The 17,365-nt window shown below is 39.6% G+C and overlaps 1 protein-coding gene across 1 annotated transcript in view; it reads right to left on the bottom strand.

The window, feature by feature from the left end:
• Nucleotides 1–1,434: 1,434 nt before the first annotated feature.
• Nucleotides 1,435–17,365, bottom strand: part of MCM9 (minichromosome maintenance 9 homologous recombination repair factor) — a gene marked incomplete at its 5' end in the record, with an annotated part of 47,364 nt that continues 31,433 nt past the window's right edge. Inside the window, 6 exon segments of the mRNA XM_082277243.1 lie at nucleotides 1,435–2,948; nucleotides 5,150–5,295; nucleotides 9,831–9,913; nucleotides 11,395–11,598; nucleotides 12,638–12,840; nucleotides 15,099–15,273. Coding sequence (XP_082133369.1) covers nucleotides 1,439–2,948; nucleotides 5,150–5,295; nucleotides 9,831–9,913; nucleotides 11,395–11,598; nucleotides 12,638–12,840; nucleotides 15,099–15,273 — 2,321 coding nt within the window. The 3' untranslated portion in view covers nucleotides 1,435–1,438.

The following is a 17,365-nucleotide window of genomic DNA, read 5'->3' as shown; positions in this document are numbered from 1 at the left end:
GGTGGCTCTGTGCTTTGGGAAGGAGGTGGATAAATTCCACTTGTTTTGGTTGATGTCATGTTTCCAGTGGAGGAACTACTACACAATCAGTCTGGACAGCAGTGTTTCTGTCATTTTGACAAACTCTTAACAGTAAGCCAACACTACCCTTAATGTTCTCATGATTTCATTGTACCACTCTGAAGTACTTGGGCCTCACACTCCTTCAATTCTCTGAAAATCTGCAGTACTTTAACTCACTTGGTTTCAAAGGAGCTACTTCCAAGCACATCAAGAGAGAATCAGATCTTTCTGCTAGCAAATCTCCCAAGGGATTTACTGTGCTGTAGGCAACACTCTATTCCCTGTTTACCTTGCAGGTAATAACAAGAATATTCTGTGGGGAATTCAAACACAGAAGAAACATACCAGGCAAGTCACTAGAAGAAAATTAAGGCTTACCTCTGTAAACATATAATGCGTTAGTAGATTAACTTCCCATTAGACAAATGAGTGACACAGGATGCAGCATGCTACAGCAGACAAACTGCATATCAGATGCAGTAAAACTCTAACCATAATTAAAATATCCAAGTAAACATTATCTGACTCAGAACCAAGCTACACTAGGGAAGCTCTTCACCGTGCTGCTAGGCTTGAAGTGTAGTTTATCTGCCAGGGCTTAATGCCTGCATTAAAGTTACCCTGGTTACTGATGACTCCCATTCAATCACCTGAAAATCGTTGTGTCTGCAGTGGAGAACTGCATGTTTATTAAAGAGTTGGGTTTTGATAAAATGATCCAGAATACAGATACAGATACCTGAACCAGTGTATTTAAAAACGAAACTAAAAAACAGACACAAAAAGCTCTCAATCCATGTTTTCAACATCAGCTGTGTGACAAGGAGCACAGTAATCAGAGATGAAGCAAAATTGTCATGATACTGATAATACAGAAACACCATAGCATGATGATAGATCACAATATTAGTAACTATGAGGAGACAAACAGCACATAGAGATGAACAAAACATAATGACATAGCTTGAGCACCATCATTTTTCTAAAGTGGCACAGTCACTTGGAAGGACAATCTGAATCATGTGTAGCTCTAACCATTACATGAAATAAAGTATAAAGTCAATTAAGCCTGCTCCTCTGCAAGATCACTCACTCTGGGGACACAAACATAGCTATACAAGTCTTTAGGGTTCATCAGTTCAACCAAACCAGTGAACTGACATAAACAGCCTTGGGAAGCGTTTAGGAAACTAAAAGCCAAATCGGGCCTGCAGCACACACAGTCCCTGTTTATGCAAAGCATATGGCCCTTAAAGAAAGTACATCCACAGGTCCAGGATGATTCTATGAAACACTTTGAAAACCATGGATACAACGGATAGAAGGGTGAAGATTCAGAAGAACTGCATGTTAAATAATTGGGACGATATACATGTTACATCCTTGGATTTTTCCTAACCTCTTCATCCCAATCAAAATCTAATGTTGCATCATCCAGCTCTGCTATGGAGAAGAGAGATGTCTTTGTGGCCATGCTGGCTTTACTAGAATTTCCCAATGCAAAACTCTTTCTTTTGCCAGGATTGCTCACGTGCACCTTCAGCAATGGGCTGTGGCTTTCCTTGTTGGTGTCATTCTTAACTGCAGTTGAGGTTTCTGATTTTGCCTCAGGACGTGACACAAAGGAGAACGTCGACAGCTTGGCTAATGTGCTGGAGCGCACCTTCCCTGTGCTTGGACCACCAAGTTTCTCCTCTCCCTCCCTTTTCTTCTCAGTGGGTGGAGGTGACGCAGCATCAAAACTGATATCAGAGCGTATCATTGCACTTTCTCTGACCTCTTTCCCTAAGGCCCAACTCTGCTGCTCTTCTTTCCCTTTATTCTTAATTGATCCTTTTTCCAAACGACATTTTCCTAAGTGAGTCAATGTCATCTTACTTTTCTCAGGTGGGCAGCATTCTTCTGGAAGCTGCTCTCCCTGGAGCTGCTCTCCTGGCTTAAAAGTAGTTTCACTCTGAAAAAGAGAAAATTCTTCATTTGTCTTCTCTGAAGAATGACCAAGCTTTGTCCTTGGTCTGAAAGAAAATTTAGCTAGTTTAGCAACTGGGGGACTTTCACTGTCTTGCTCATGGGAACTTACTACCTTTGTTTCCTTCACTACTTGATCTTTACTTCTTTTTCTCATGGAAATTGTTGCACCTTTGGCTGCTACTGATATGCTGTTCTCTTGTCCTAGCATAGAATCTGCATCACTTGAAAGATCTGGCTGGCCAGAGGCAGGTAATACTGAAGGAAGGGCCTTTGCCTCGGGGTCCTGTGTACTTGTAAAGAATCCATGTGACTTCTCCATGTGCAGCCTCCGCCAGCTTCTAGAAGCATCTTGTCTAATAACTGAATCCTGCACACTAGCACTTGGTGCTGGGTCTGCAATACTATCTTCTGAAGAAGAACAGTTGTGTTCTTCATTCCTTTTCCTGCTTAACTTGGAAACTGTGTCCTTTTGTTTCAGAGGAGCATGCAGATCCACAGCTGCTAGTGACTCTCTTACTCCATTTTGCTTCCTTGGTATTGAAGCAGATCTTTCTTCAGAGCTTGAGGTTTTTGAAGCCAAGTTATTTGGAGATATCTTGGGCACTGGAGACGACTTCTGAGAATTTTCTTCAGCATCAATGCTGCTCTCTTCCAGGCTGTCAAACCATGCCAGGCTGTTTGTGTTTTTGTTATTACCCTGTGCTGGGTTGCAAAAGGGTTCTGGATGAATATTCCCTTCACAGCTGCCTTCAAGCAAAGGTGTCCGTGGCCCAGAGTTATCCTCTTCTTGATTTGAAAGTTCTGACTGAGATCTTTGCTTTGACTGCCCAAATGCATCATCATTCAAGCACCTCGTGGTAGTACTGAAATTTGTTTCTTCAGGCTGCTGCTGGCATGAGTTTTCCTTTTTCAATCTATACAATGAAAAAAAAATTAAACAAAGTAAATGAATTTTCTTCCTTTTTCTTTCTTCATTGTATTACTGATACATAATATGCATGACTGATGGAAAGCTACAAAAAATGTAGGTCACAAAAGTATGTTATTAAGTTTCACATACAGCTCTGAAAGCTGGTGTTGCAGTCTGTCATCTTTCAGCACCTTCAACAGTGAGTGGCAGGATTTAGTGTCCCCAGTAGAAGACAGGCAGACGGACAGAGAGAAAGAAACCACCTAAACTGCATTTCCTTGGGAAACCAAACAGGAAAAAAAACAAACTAAACACAAGCTTTGCACTACTTACAACCATTGCTAGAGTCCCCTACAGATTTTATATATTCTGTAAGTCTATCTTCTAGAACAGAACCTACTTAAATCTTATCCTGAGCCAGGTAAAGTCTCAAATGAGTTATTGGAATGGAAAACCTAGGTATTACGTGGAATAGTGGTTGTTGAGTTTCTCTCATAATCACTATGTACTTAACATGTCAAAAACGTGATAGAATGGAAGCATCTCAAATCACTTATAAAACTTAGTTATCACTGTCTGTGCCTATCTATATTCTCAGGGCCCTCTAAAACAACAGAGGTGCTTGAGTGAGGGTTCCCTCCAATCTCAGAATAGCTGATGTTCTGTCTATTATACCTAAACAGATATTTTCCAAGGCAGACAGCATTCTGGTTTTCGCTAAACAGTGATACAAACCATGAGTGAAAAGCAGCCACCTTCCATCCCAAAAGTGACTGCATTCGTCTAGAAGAAATGATTCTTATGCATAATAAACAGTTTCTCTGCTCTGTGAGAGAGAGAGCACTATACAGACATGTATGTTTTAGAATAATTACTGTAATTGTTTACTAACATGTTTATCCTTATTTTTTTAATGGAAGGTGGCAGAAATTACATGACTCATCAAGAAGGGATGAGATATATGATACATGATTGTTTTACTGAAATATAGTTTAGGGGAAACGCATGGAACAAGTCTTCTAATACAGAATGGGTTGTTTTGAAGAGGACATTCATTTAGTACTCTCTAAGCTGCTTAAGAGAGGGAAGAAGAAATCAGCTTAATTTGCAGCATAGGGCATTCGGTGGAATATTAGGAAAACCTTTATGAGCATTGGGTGGAGCAATCATGGCACAGACTACAGAATGGCAACAGAAAATCCTCATCATTAGAAGGGCTTCGGAGCAGATAATGTGAGCTCCTGCCAGGAAGGTCAAACGCAGACCTAATCCTCTCTTTGTATTTGATCTCCCATCCCATCCTACATTTCTTTGATCCCCTATGAACACCTCTGTTTTAAAAGTAGCTTTTGTCCGTCTGTTGAAGATATCCCACTTTCATCTGTTTCTGTTGACTCTGTGGTTATTTAACACATCATTACTACAAGTTACAAAATAAGTCTCAAAAATATTCAAAGGAAAAGTGAATTCCCCCAGCTGTTTCCATTAATTTCAATGACATTAATCTTTTATCTTCATTTAACAGTAAGAAAGTACAAGTTTCTTCACAGCCTAATCTCATTTCAGGAAGAAAAGGTGGGTTGTTTTTTTTAACTTTTATTTCCTTCCAATTCTAGGGTTTTTCTCTCAGGCTCAGTGCATTAAAAGTTTCCTATTAATAACAAAAAATAGGTTTCCCAAAGATTACTGCAGTGAGCTGGAAACTAGAGATGCGACAGTGACAATTCCAGCATGTAAAAAAGAAAAAATCACCCAAAATTACAGAACCTTGATTCAGGCTTACATTTTCCATTAACAGAAAGGGAAGGATCCTGACAATCCCAACACAAAAGGCGGCATAAAAAATCATGAGCAGATCTGCTGTATTTTACCAAACAAGTAACAAAAGGCTCTACAAAATTACTTGCTCAGCTACAGAATCTAGCATTTTGACTCTGAGAAGCACTTTTGAAACTTATCTGAGCATAATATTCAGATATGAGTTGGGAACTCATTAAAATATTTGTAAATTCCATAACCCAGAGAGAGAAATGATCTTGTGATGATCTCAGAATGCTACTTTAAAACAATCTCCCTGATTATCCATGTCCTCTAAAGAACGAGTCCCTTCCCAATGTCAGACTATTTTTAGACCCTCTCCAGATACTATTGTGAAACGAATTCTGTTTCCCATCTGAATTAGTTTGTTACTTTGTGTATCTGTACCTGTCAAGTCTTCGTAGCTCTTTATGCAGAAGGTCTTTCAGCTCCAGCCGCTCCAATATGATTTCACACTGTGTTCGGTACTGCTCCATTGGATTGTCTGGAAATGAGGTGTGTAAGGCATTGATGCCTCCGAGAAGTGCACCCCCCTATGGCACCAAAGAGATTTTAAAAAATAAAAATGGGAAACTACCTTTATTATTAACCACCAAATTTAAACAACAGCGACTATGTTATCTGAAATTCTCCCTTAGATATTTTAAAGCTTAAGGTAGCAAATATTTGCTAACTGTATCCACACAAATAATCCTATTAGATCTGCTGACACGGTGAAAATTGCTCATAAACATAAAGCAATTATATGATCAAGCCTGCAGTCTACTCATACTTGTTTATTTTTATTGACACATGGAATGGGAAGTCCACCTAAAGCTTGAGAAGATCCTGACTGAAAACAAAAATTAGGATTAAAGATGTTTTCCAAATACCTTGTAAAAATTGTGCCCATGTGAGGAACTTTTTTAACTGAAGAAGTTCTGACTGCTAGAAGTTTTCATTAGCTTTGCCTAATTTCCTAAAGGAAAAGACCTGTGTATTAAGGCGTGTCAACACAGGGTAAATTTTTTGGGACAGAAATATTTCTGAATAGCACTTTAAGAGTAACTTACTATTTGTGAATAATTCCATTGAATTGTAAGTGATTTTAATATGGGACAATTTTTGCTGTGCCTTGTAAAAATGAAGCAGTCTTTATTTGGAACAGAGCATCTGCACAGTGATTTGTTCCACAACAAATAATCTAGAATAGCTCTGTAGTTAATTGCTCTTTGGAAAAAAACACCTCACACCACAAACCCTCTATTTTGCCACAGATTAGTTAGTATTTACCACTCCTGTCTAATCTATAAAGCTCAATACAACTAATGAACCAGATGTGTGTCAAGTGCCATGGATACAATACCAAAAGTCAATGAAGTCTCTAGATCCAGAAATTGCTACCTATGGCATCACATGGATTACACGTTTTCAATTGTGATAATTTCTGGTTCCACCATTCTGCAGTGTTAAAATATTACATTGAAAAACATCACTCTGTGGCTAATTAAAGCTCTCTAAAACTACAATGTGCTAAAATTAAGGCTGTCCATGCAACCTTTAATGCATCCCACTGAAGTTACCACTTGGGGGTTTTTTCACCCATCACTTCAGGAACACAATAGATCTCTTCCACATGGAAGCACCAGTCTCTTGGCATGGAAAAGGCTCCTGCAGAACCCACCCCTCTGCTGTATTTGCTTCAGGAACTGGAAAGTTCATAGACAATGAGGCAGGGACTCAGTCCCTTGGTTAGAACAATTAAAAGCAGATAAGGAGGACCAGATTCTGTCTCTGATGCTATGTTCCAGTTTTTGGGATTCAGAAAGAGCCAGTTAAGTAAAGAAAGAAAATAAATCTCTAAGTGGAATCCTGATGTGGTGAGTGCACAGAAGGAAATTGCAGACAACAGGAAATGTGCTCAAACAGTCAAAGTGTTACTATTCTGAAACTGGGGCCCAACCATCTCTCGTGGGTATGCTCTAGTGGACCATTCCTTCTGGACTGTACATAATTCAGCTCCAGATCAGAGGAGTAGCACCATCCCATCACTTTGCAAGGACTGCGTGAAGATAGGTGAATTGATATTTCTGAAATATTCAAGGCCACTGGAGATGAATTCCAAAGAAAAATATGTTAAGAAATTGTGAATATTACCTTTAGAACAGCAGGTAATAAACAAAATATTGAGCAAAACACTGACAAAAGATAGTTGCTTTCAGACTGAGTACTGTCAACCTGTGTCCTAAGGACCCAGTGGAAAAAAAGAGGACTATGTGGTTATATATCCTGAGATACAGAGCCACGGGCTACAATAATGTCTTGCACTCACTGACATTTCAATCCCTTTCATGGCCATCACAAGGAGCTTCTTTTAAATACTGGATGTGCATGTGAAATTCTAAGTGAAGTTAAGATATCTGTGAAGTTTCATTCCTGTGCTGGTGCTCACGTCTCTGAGATATGTGCCCCTCTGAGATTCTGAGATATCATTTTGAGTAGAGGAAGGAAACCATATGACAAAACCACTGTAAACTGAGGGCAGAGGATCTAAAACAGAGAGAGAAAATATTACAGGGAAAGTCAGTGGAAAAGAAAGGTGTAAAATGCCTAGGGATGGGAGGACAAATTATAAAAAGGAGTTAAAGGAGAGGGATTGGAAAAAGAATAAAACAAGGATGGAAACAGGACCAAGAGAAGGAGGGAAACAATGCTAGCAAGAGAAAATGAGGCAAAGAAAAGATCAAGCCAGGGGCTTTGGAATATGCTCACAACGACGAAGTAGGAAAGAGAAATATAAAGGTGAATTAGAGGGCAAAACAAACAAAAAACTCCAATGAAGTAGGTTGGAGATGAAAATGTGATAGTCTTCCTTCTCAAGAGAGCTCACAAGAAATACCCAGTCACAGGAGAACTGTGAACTTTAATTTTACACTGGCAAGAACTGACTTATTGTCGAAGTTGCAAAGACAGTGTTAAAGATGGAGTTTGCTGAGCTAAAAGGTGGCAACCAGTCCTTCCAGAATGACACTGGCACTTCCTCATTTACAACCTCATTCTAGAGACTGACAATTAGGCAGGAAACACAGGATGTATCTGTACAAAATGTTGTGGGGTTTTTTTTCTAGAGAAGGAATCTGTCTCTGAAAATAAACTTTTGCATGCTACTTCCATCTTTTTTTAATAAAACAAATAAATCACTTCCTTCCTTCAAAAGGAAACTACTTCAGTGAAACTGCTTCAAAAATGAACATGTTTGCCTACTTGCTCATAAGAAGCTAAGAGTGGAGCAAAGATGGTAAGCATACCAAGCACTCCCAGGTAATCTGCAGTCATAATTCAGGCAAATTTCTCACTGACTCTTATTAGACAAAAACTTGTTACACAATGTAGTGGGTTGACCCTGGCCAGGTCAACCTGCAGCCCTTGAGGGCAGGACTGTATAAAAATGAAACATTGACCCACAGTTAAAACAATTCTTTTACATTTACTTGTGCTGATCAGGTAGAGAGACACACAGGGGAACATACACATTCATTATTATTACATACATATGTTTCACTTTTTGATCTGTTACCAAAAAAAAAAAAAAAAAATTAGTATTTCAGAGTTCTTATATCCAAAACCGTATTACTTTGAAACCACAGTCCCATCAATTTTCCATCTAGTTAATTACAGGTTTAATTACAGTTAATGAAGACTTATGTGGTATCTTCTGCAGTTTCAACAGCTTCATATTTTAACTCTGTTGCAGTGCTGTCATTGAAAAGCTGAGCTCTTCAAAACAGTGCAAGATGAATTGCAGCAGACAGCGAAATAATCTTTTCCTATTTAATAAGGTCAGGCCCTGTAGTATTTTTGAGATAAATTCCATTTGCAATGTTGTGCAATAGATTATCTGTGGCACAAACTGCAATTAGTCTCTCAACTCTCACTGAAAGGACAAGAGAGATCACAAGTTTCTACCTGCCATATGTGACTTTGTGCATCTATCCTGAAGAGCTTTGTCTCCAAAAAAAGGAGCATATCTACTCCTACAAAGGTCTTTCAGGCCCATTGAACTAATGGGTGCTACATAAAATTGTCTTAATTTGAAAATACTCAAATCGACCTGTACAGGAACATAGCAAATGCCATTTTGGATCAGACCAGTCAGCTGAGCAGCAGAGTACACCATCTCTGACAGAGCAAAACCCAAACATTTCAGATGTGCTAAAAACTCCCATGCATAAGACTTTGGATAATCTGTTTATGGTAATTTTTTTCCTACTCCAAAGCATGAAGATTTATTTCTCTTAAAAATATTCTGTCTGAAGTAATAGTGTCTATATTATTTTCCACATTTCTACTAAAAAAACCCCTTCTATCAGATTTATGTTTCTTTTACTAATTCTAAATGTGCTGCTTTTTCAACATCCTAATAATAATATTACAGTAAACTAAAATCTAGCCTTCCACATTTTTTCAATGCCTTTTTGAGTAGAAACATTACATAAATCCATGTGATAATTGGAAAGCATGATTTTCAGTCCAAGCAAAGTTTTGGAATTTTAAGGTTTCTAAGAATAAAATTAGTCTTCTAAATGTTCCGAGTTTTACAATTACTACCAACATAGTTTAAAATTATTTAATGGCTAAATAAATTGTAGGTCTTGGCAACTGTTTGAACTTGCTCCAAAAAATGATTTGGTTCTCTCATACCTAATTAATGGGTGACTATGTAACATCATGGAACAAAAACCCATTAGAGACTATTAAACACGGTGATATACAAACAATTTCTGCTTCAAAATGTCTTTAAAATGTAGATTACCAAAAGCCAATACTAGGCCAAAACTTCACTTAGACTGGTCTGTAAAAAAAGGAAGCAGGACTTTATCCTAATACAGATTTTTCAGCATAATCTATGTTTAAGGATTTTAACAATCAAGATAGACTAAAAAAGACTTGTCAAGGTCTCTGATTACCTACTTTGCATGAGTCTATAAAATCCTTTCCAAAGAGAAGGGAGCTGGCACATGTCTACATGTAAAACCAAATCCCTTAAATGGGGTGTTGCAGCAATGGCAATGTCTGCAAGAAAACTTACCTGCATAGAAGATTCCATCACTGATACCACAGTTACAGCATCTTCCAAAGTCACAGTATCCCTAAACATCAACCGGGCATGAGCTATCAAAAATAAATGGGTGCAAGCGTTACCAAAGTCAAAAACCAATTTTTTGTACAAGAAGGAACAAGATACTTCTTCGAATTTCTTCAGCCCTCAAACACTCATGCATAGGCATAACTTAAACATAAATATAATAATTTTGATTTCAATGTTAATTTCAACAGAAACTGGAAGGATTAGTTTTTCTAGTGAACAATAGCATGTAATTTTCAAATTGCAGTTACAGTGACAGAATAAAGATACTTAAAATTCTACAGTTAAAAAATGTAAAATGCTGGATATCACAACAAAGAGTGTGATATGAAACATCCTTATCTACATAGGCACATGTCATCACCATAAAGTAAAAAATAAGGTCTAATTTTCATCACAGGTCAGAAAAAAATGTATTCCTCTATCTGGTCTGTGTCACCGATTCAGTATTATTTAAAATGCTATTCTCTACAATAGCTTTATTTTTTCTTCCTTCTCTTTCTTCAGTCAGCAAAATAAAAGTGTTTTTTGTAAATAGATATAATGCAAATAATTTACGATATGAAACCTTTTTCGTAATGGCCATGGAAACACACTCAGTTCTTATTCAGCAATAGAAAGACAGGTTAGTTAATACCATCCAAGTAATACTTTGAAAGAACAAATCCTACTAACAGCCCCAATCTCATGAACTTATGATAAGAAGGGAAGAAACACTGAATGTGAAAATTACATGTGTATCTCGAAAAGTTAGGAATGTCTTTCACTTAAATGAAGAATGCCTTTCCCCCAAAATGGAGAACAAAACATAAACATCTGAAGTAGGAGGCACTACACTGTCATTTATGCTTGCTAAACAAAATACAGTACATTCTTTTAAATTCATCCTGAAAATATTTGATATGCCATTTTATAAAATAAAACCATGTTAAGACAGAGACATACTGCTTCCTTTGGGTTTTTTTTAATAAATGAAATACGACTTGAACACAGAGATGGAAATTTTTAAGTTGTATGGCAAATATGGTCTTGATTACTTATACTTCAGGAAACAAAAAATATGTTATCTTTTATGTGGTGTTAACTTTAGGATTATTGATACTTAAGAAAAAATATGCTAATTTTATGTTATATTAATTTCATAGTAGAAGCAAATGTTTGACTCAAATGGAAGCAAGTAAATCCTGAGATTGCCTTTCATAAAGACACACAATCTCTGAGATTTTTCTCTTGAATGTGACTTCTTCCAGAGGTTTTAATTTTTATTATATACATGAGAATGTCAAAATTAAAACTGGTTTTGATAGTTTAAATGTAACACCCTTTCTCACATTCAGAATCTCCAGCCCTGAGGCTCTTTAGATGAGAAGGATAAAACAATACAAGAATCACCTATCCCCACCTCCATGGAAAAGCTGTTACTCTGCTTACTGGCTATAATTATACTGTTCTATTCATTTCATAAAGGTTAATTGTTAGCCTAAAAATAAAAATGCCAGGGCCTTACCTTCTGCAAGGCGTATCAGACTCTCTAACAGGCGGATGGTGGTGCGGGCAGCATTCCTGCAGTCACTCTGACGCTGCATTTGATAGTAGCGAACAAGGATCAGGTTGCTCTCATCAGACAATTTTGGCTGTATGCTTTTTATAAGGCAGAAGTAGGTTTTCATCCTTTCCATGCTCCAGAGCTTTTCTGATTTGCTTGGGCAGCCTGCATTACAACATCCTTGTAAGTAATTCTGTAACAACAGACACCAAGCTTCTTCCCAAGAACTCCTGTTAAATAGACAGGTGACTACGAAAGACGCATTACTGTACTTCTGAGGCATACTGGCTGGTCTGTACACTAGTCCTCAAGGACTTGGTCAAATTCCAGTGCAGAATTTTACACACCATCTGATCCCTCCCATATCAAAATCCACAGTAAAGCCTCCAGTAATTTCTATAGAACTGCTGTCAGCCTCACTGCCCACCAGATGGTACAGGCAGTGCCAAGTGCTTTGGAACTCCTTCAAATGAAAAATGCTACATGAGTGTATGCACCTCCTCTGGCTGTTTTACCTATTCTGTTGGAGCCAACACTTACCTGCCATATTCTGAACATTTTTTGTAGGGAAATATTCTAGAAAGGGAAGGAAGCTAGCTGAAGAAGTTTCCTCTAACCACTTCTTCTGTAAAGGGGATCAAAGCCATGTTCCTTGACATGGATGGAGAAGGGGCTGGTCAAAATCAAATCACACTGCCCTCCCTCATTCCAGAGCACAAAGCTCCACATGGGGAATGCTATTGTTCATTCTTTGAGCCCAGCAACATGTGCATCTCTGATCTGTTCTGCATAAATTAAGTTTCCCTTTAACAGCAAGTACAGTTGCAAGGCATTTAGGATCTGCAGATCAAGCACTGTAAAGGTGTGAGATGGAAACAATCCACATACAGAGAAGTCTGGACTGAAATCTCTTGTAAATGATCCCAGAGTAAAAGTAGAGTGTTCTCAGCTCACCCCTCTTAATTAATTAGTGATCTCTGTCTTACTCCTACTTGAAGAACAACCATACAGCAGAAAACCACCATGACAAAAATGTAAACACTGATTAATTTGAAAGACTCAAGAAAAACAAACTAAAAAATGGAGGGAAATAAAAAAATCCCAAAACACCCTGCCCCCAAACAAACAGACAACAAAACCAGAAACTAACCAACAAAAAAAACCTCCAACAAAACACTTTATGATTTAAAAAGACTACTCTTACCTTTATTTTGCAAGATGAAGGATGAAATTATGTTGTCCCATTCCTCATTCTTCGTATCTAACAATACTAAGACCAGGTCAAATCTGCTCAACAGGGGACTGCCAAGAGCTATGTTGACAGAGACAGACTCATTGGGGTCATAATGGCCTTTTGGGTTTGTTGCTGCCAGGATAGTTGTCCTCGTGCTAAGCTTGCACACCAAGCTAGAGAATGGCATGGTGAACATTATGGTTGAATTAAACTGGATAGGGAAAATGATTCCAAGTATTTAAAAACTTTTGTGGTTTTATGCTATAAAGAGCACATCTTGTCTTGAAAGACCACGAGAGCTAAACAATGTACACAATTATTGTATTAATATTTATTATATGTACAGTATTTTTCAGTCAGAGAATAACAACTAAACAGACACTAATCTGGATACCAAAAGTCACCGACCAACATTGCCACAAATAATCTCCATATGTAGCTAGATCCTTAAATAGTGAAAACCAACACTCCTTCTCAGAAATAAATATTACTTTGTGGGTTTATACAGTATAGAAACACTTTTGAATGCTGTAAAGTAACACTTTAGCTTAATTCACCTTTTAAGAGAGTAAAATAAAATGTGACATAAATGCATGTTTTATTCCTGTGTGTAAACATGAATATGAACCCAAGTAAACAGTGGTGGCAGCCACATCAAACTGAAACAGCCGTTTTCCTCTCTTAACCATGGTGTCCTAGTATGTGCTTGTAGATGTGGGGAGAGATTATTTTTACTCTTCTAGTCCAAATGCACTCCTTTCGGGTAAGGCAGCAGCAGAAGCATTCTAACTTTGGTTTGTCACTGAGCTATTTCTAGTCAGCTCCTGAGTAACTGCTGCCTCACGTCCAAAGTTCTTCTGTAACTGAGAGGAAGGACCACAGACCTTCCACTAGCTTATACCCAACAAGAAAAAAACTTATCTTCCATGCACCAAAATAAGACCTAAATTAAGAAGGTGCTTAACCTATGTGTGCTAAGTTACTACTCAAAAAATCCTCATTCGATGTAGTCCTTAAAAGTGAGCAACTGGGGATACATGTGCAAGTTAGCAAACTGTGTTTGGATCTATCAAACCCAAACAACTGTAACAAGGAACTCAGCTGAAATATGTCCCTGTCTTACTAAGGAGACAGGACCATATTGACCATATTTGTGCCCAGCTGGCCAAAGCTGGTAATCACCCAGGTGAGAGCAACACGACCCTGAGATTATCTCAGTTGATAAGAGCATGGTGCTAAGAACACCATAGTTGTGGGTTTCATCCCCATTTAGGCCATTCACTTCAGAGCTGGACTTGATGATCTTTGCAGGTTCCCTTCAACTCAGAATACTCTGTGATTATTTGTCCACTGTCTGACAAAGAGGATGGAGACGCTCAGAATAAGGGAACGACATGACCAGTTAGAGGAGCCAAGATGTGATTGGAGCAAGAGCTGAGTGCAAGGTGACACAAAGGAATATGGAAAGGGTGATGCCTTTTGAGTAGCAGAGGTTTCAGCAATAGCAGCCAGGAAATAATTTGGGCCTGGACAAGAGCTGCATATGATTGACAAATTGAAATGTGAGCTCAAAGACCCAAGTGGTGGGTGGCGATAGTGGGGGGAATAGCAGATTTGAACACACACTACTTTGAAAAAGGAATGGGGGGAACTTAAAGTAAGCAGGAGTTTATATTTATGCCACACCCAACATATAAAATTCAGCACCCTGGAAATCTCTTGGAAAATACAGCAGCCTGGAAATCTCTTGATGTGCTTTGGTTACTAAGCAATATTATTGGATTTTACAGGACAAGAGGACATAGCCTCAAGATGTGCAAAGAGAGGTTCAGGTTGGACTTCAGGAAGAATTTCTTCACTGAAAGGGTGTTCAGGCATTGGAACAGACTGCCCAGGGAGGTGGTGGAGTCACCATCCCTGAAGGCATTCAAGAACTGACTGGACATGGCACTTAGTGCCATGGTCTAGTTGACAAGGTGGTGATCAATCACAGGCTGGACTTGATGATCTTTGAGGTCTTTTCTAAACTTAATGATTCTGTGATTTTGTGGTTTTGGAAAAATGAAGCCCTACTTTCTGAGTTGCAACCAAAAAAGTCACAAAGCTCCTCATTTCACAGTGATTATTATGACCACTTGCAGCAAAGGACAAGAAAAAGGATGCCAAGTCTTTGTAGGAAAGTGCCCTGGCCTATTGCAGTAGTTTGAAAACCCAACAGTGAAGAGGGTGTTTATTTATTCTGATTGCTTGCAGCCTCTGGTCCAGTGCACTGTCCTTTGAAATGCTGACTTGTCTAGTTTAGGAATACTGCTGAGAACAAAACTATTACGTACAATGAAGAAAACAGATATTTAATCAGCATCCCTCCAACCTGTAAGTACAAGAGAAAAATCTCACGTTGCTTTCTCACATATGCTAACATGCTACTTACCCTGCCTTTGCAACACTGATGGTTTGTTGCTCCATTGCCTCGTGGATACTGGTTCTGTCATGTTCTTTGATGCTATTGAACTCGTCAATGCAACAAAGGCCTCCATCTGCAAGCACCAGTGCTCCAGCTTCCAAATTCCACTCCCCAAATTCCTTCACAGCAGTCACTGTCAAACCTGAAGAATCAAATACTTCAGTCAGTCTCTTCATTAAAATGCAGGAGTGAACTTGAGTGAAATAAAGGGGCCCAGCACAGTGACTTGAGCCATGGACAGAGGGCAAACCAGCAGGGATGCTCCATCATGTACCTCTACCACATAACTTAACTCGCTTTAAGCTACCAGCAAGCAATCCCACTAACGTTGAGGTACGTTAGCCTGGAGCTTTGAAGCAGATTCTGTTAAGCTTCCCACATTTGGATTGTGACTTGTTTTAGGACTTTGTTAAACGAACAAAAGAGATTAGGGTACAAGGACTAGATCTGGAGGATCATACTGAAAATTGGCAAACACAAAGATTACAAAATTATGGAACGGACCCATTCAGGTACTCCTCCTCATCAGCTATTAAAACAGACAGAAACTTTGGAGCTGCAAAGCAAAGTTTGGAAAGAAAAATGTATTTCAATTTTCATATAACTCATGGCCCCAGAAAGTGGAGTCAAATTCTTCCTTTAAACTAAAGAAATTAAATTTCTTTATGAGTTTTTGGTTTCCTCTAAGTATTAAGCAAAAATGAAAATCCAAAGATGACCGAGGACGAAATGGGGGAACAAATAAAAAGTTTTCCAGTAAATCTACATGTCATACAACACTGGGAGGATGGCAAGTCAAAAACCCTGCACAACTGTAGAAACAGCCACTCATTAGCAAGTATGTGCAGCTCCCTCCAATTCCTCTATTCCCTATTTCCCAGATTCTTCTCTATCTTTAGCCCTTCTTTTTCACTCCAGTGTTCAGCTCAAAATATCCTAGTAGTTGACAAGCTGCAACCAGCCTAAAATCTCCTGCAATTCTATGGCAAAACCTGCACAAGAATCCCCCCTGCCTCACCATTTGGTTCAAGGCTGCAAAGACCTTTTCATCACTGTGCAGCCCACCACAGTACCCATTTGTTTGCAAATGGCCGGCAAAAAGTTATTGGAATTAAATGCTTCCTGATAACATATGTACTTCAGCTTGTAGTAAGGAATCTCCTGCACCATACCCAATCTTTCTTGGTTTTCTTGGACTGTGTGCCGAACAACGTGGGCAGTCAATCATACAGCAGAATTATAGAAACACAAAGTACTAGGCAGTACTAGAGCCTGGTTACGCGTTTATTTCTGTATCTTCTGTGGTGAAGGTACACAACTCGCACCCCCCAAGCTGTGGCACTTTCTGCTCTGCCCCTGGAGCCGTGAGGGACATCACTGGCACTGCAGTGCTGTGTCACTCTGCTCCGCGCTGTGCCCTATGCATGGCAGCCATGAGATCGCCTCGCTGCAGGCTCCCGCCACCACACAAGATGGCTTCCCCCGCTGCACACAGGGCCCTCTCACTGGCAGTGCTGCTGCACGGGCAAAATATCCTGTCTCATAGCTCTTCAGGGTACCCAAGCCCTCTACAAATGGAGGAAGAGGATGGCTCCCTGGCAGCAGGGCCGTGGGACAGGCACGCTTGGTTCCCTGCACAGCCCATCTTCAGTGGCCTCTCCAGCAGCAGCACTCGGGGCCATGCAGACAGCCCATCCCACCCGGAGCACGCAGCACCCCACCAGCAAACCCTGCTTTGCTCAGGGGGCTCCCCAGCCAGCAAGGTGCTGTATCCCAGCATGCTGCCATTGGCCAAGAGGTCACTGCCGTGGGCTGCAGGGTCAGGCTCACGAGCCTGGCACCACTGCCAGCCCCACTGCCCTGAGCTAGGGATGCTTCTGGCACCTGGGACCGCACCAGCACCCAGCACAATCAGCACAGAAACAGGAAAAAAACTCCACCAAACAAAGCATAACAAAAAACCAAAGAGCTGAAATGGCCCCAAACTGGAAGTGTACTATGGCACATGGTGGAGCCTCATGGGCAAGATGTTTTAGCCTGTAAGTGAACCACTGCTTTCATGCTTATTTAGGGGATGTCGAAAGCCCAATGCACCTTCCTGTTTGATTAGACTAGTTTTGTGCATTCTGACAGCAAAGGTGCTTGTTCTGGGAGGTGTTGGGAACAATTTCATCATGAATGCAGGACTGAGAGTAGTTTTTCACTCTTCCCAAGCAGCCAGCATTGCAGTTGCT

The sequence above is a fragment of the Coloeus monedula genome (genome assembly GCF_965178545.1).
Source record: "Coloeus monedula genome assembly, chromosome: 2".
In the NCBI taxonomy this organism is placed as follows: domain Eukaryota; kingdom Metazoa; phylum Chordata; class Aves; order Passeriformes; family Corvidae; genus Coloeus; species Coloeus monedula.
Note: the sequence above shows the minus strand (reverse complement) of the source record. Positions and strands in the feature narration are given on the sequence as shown.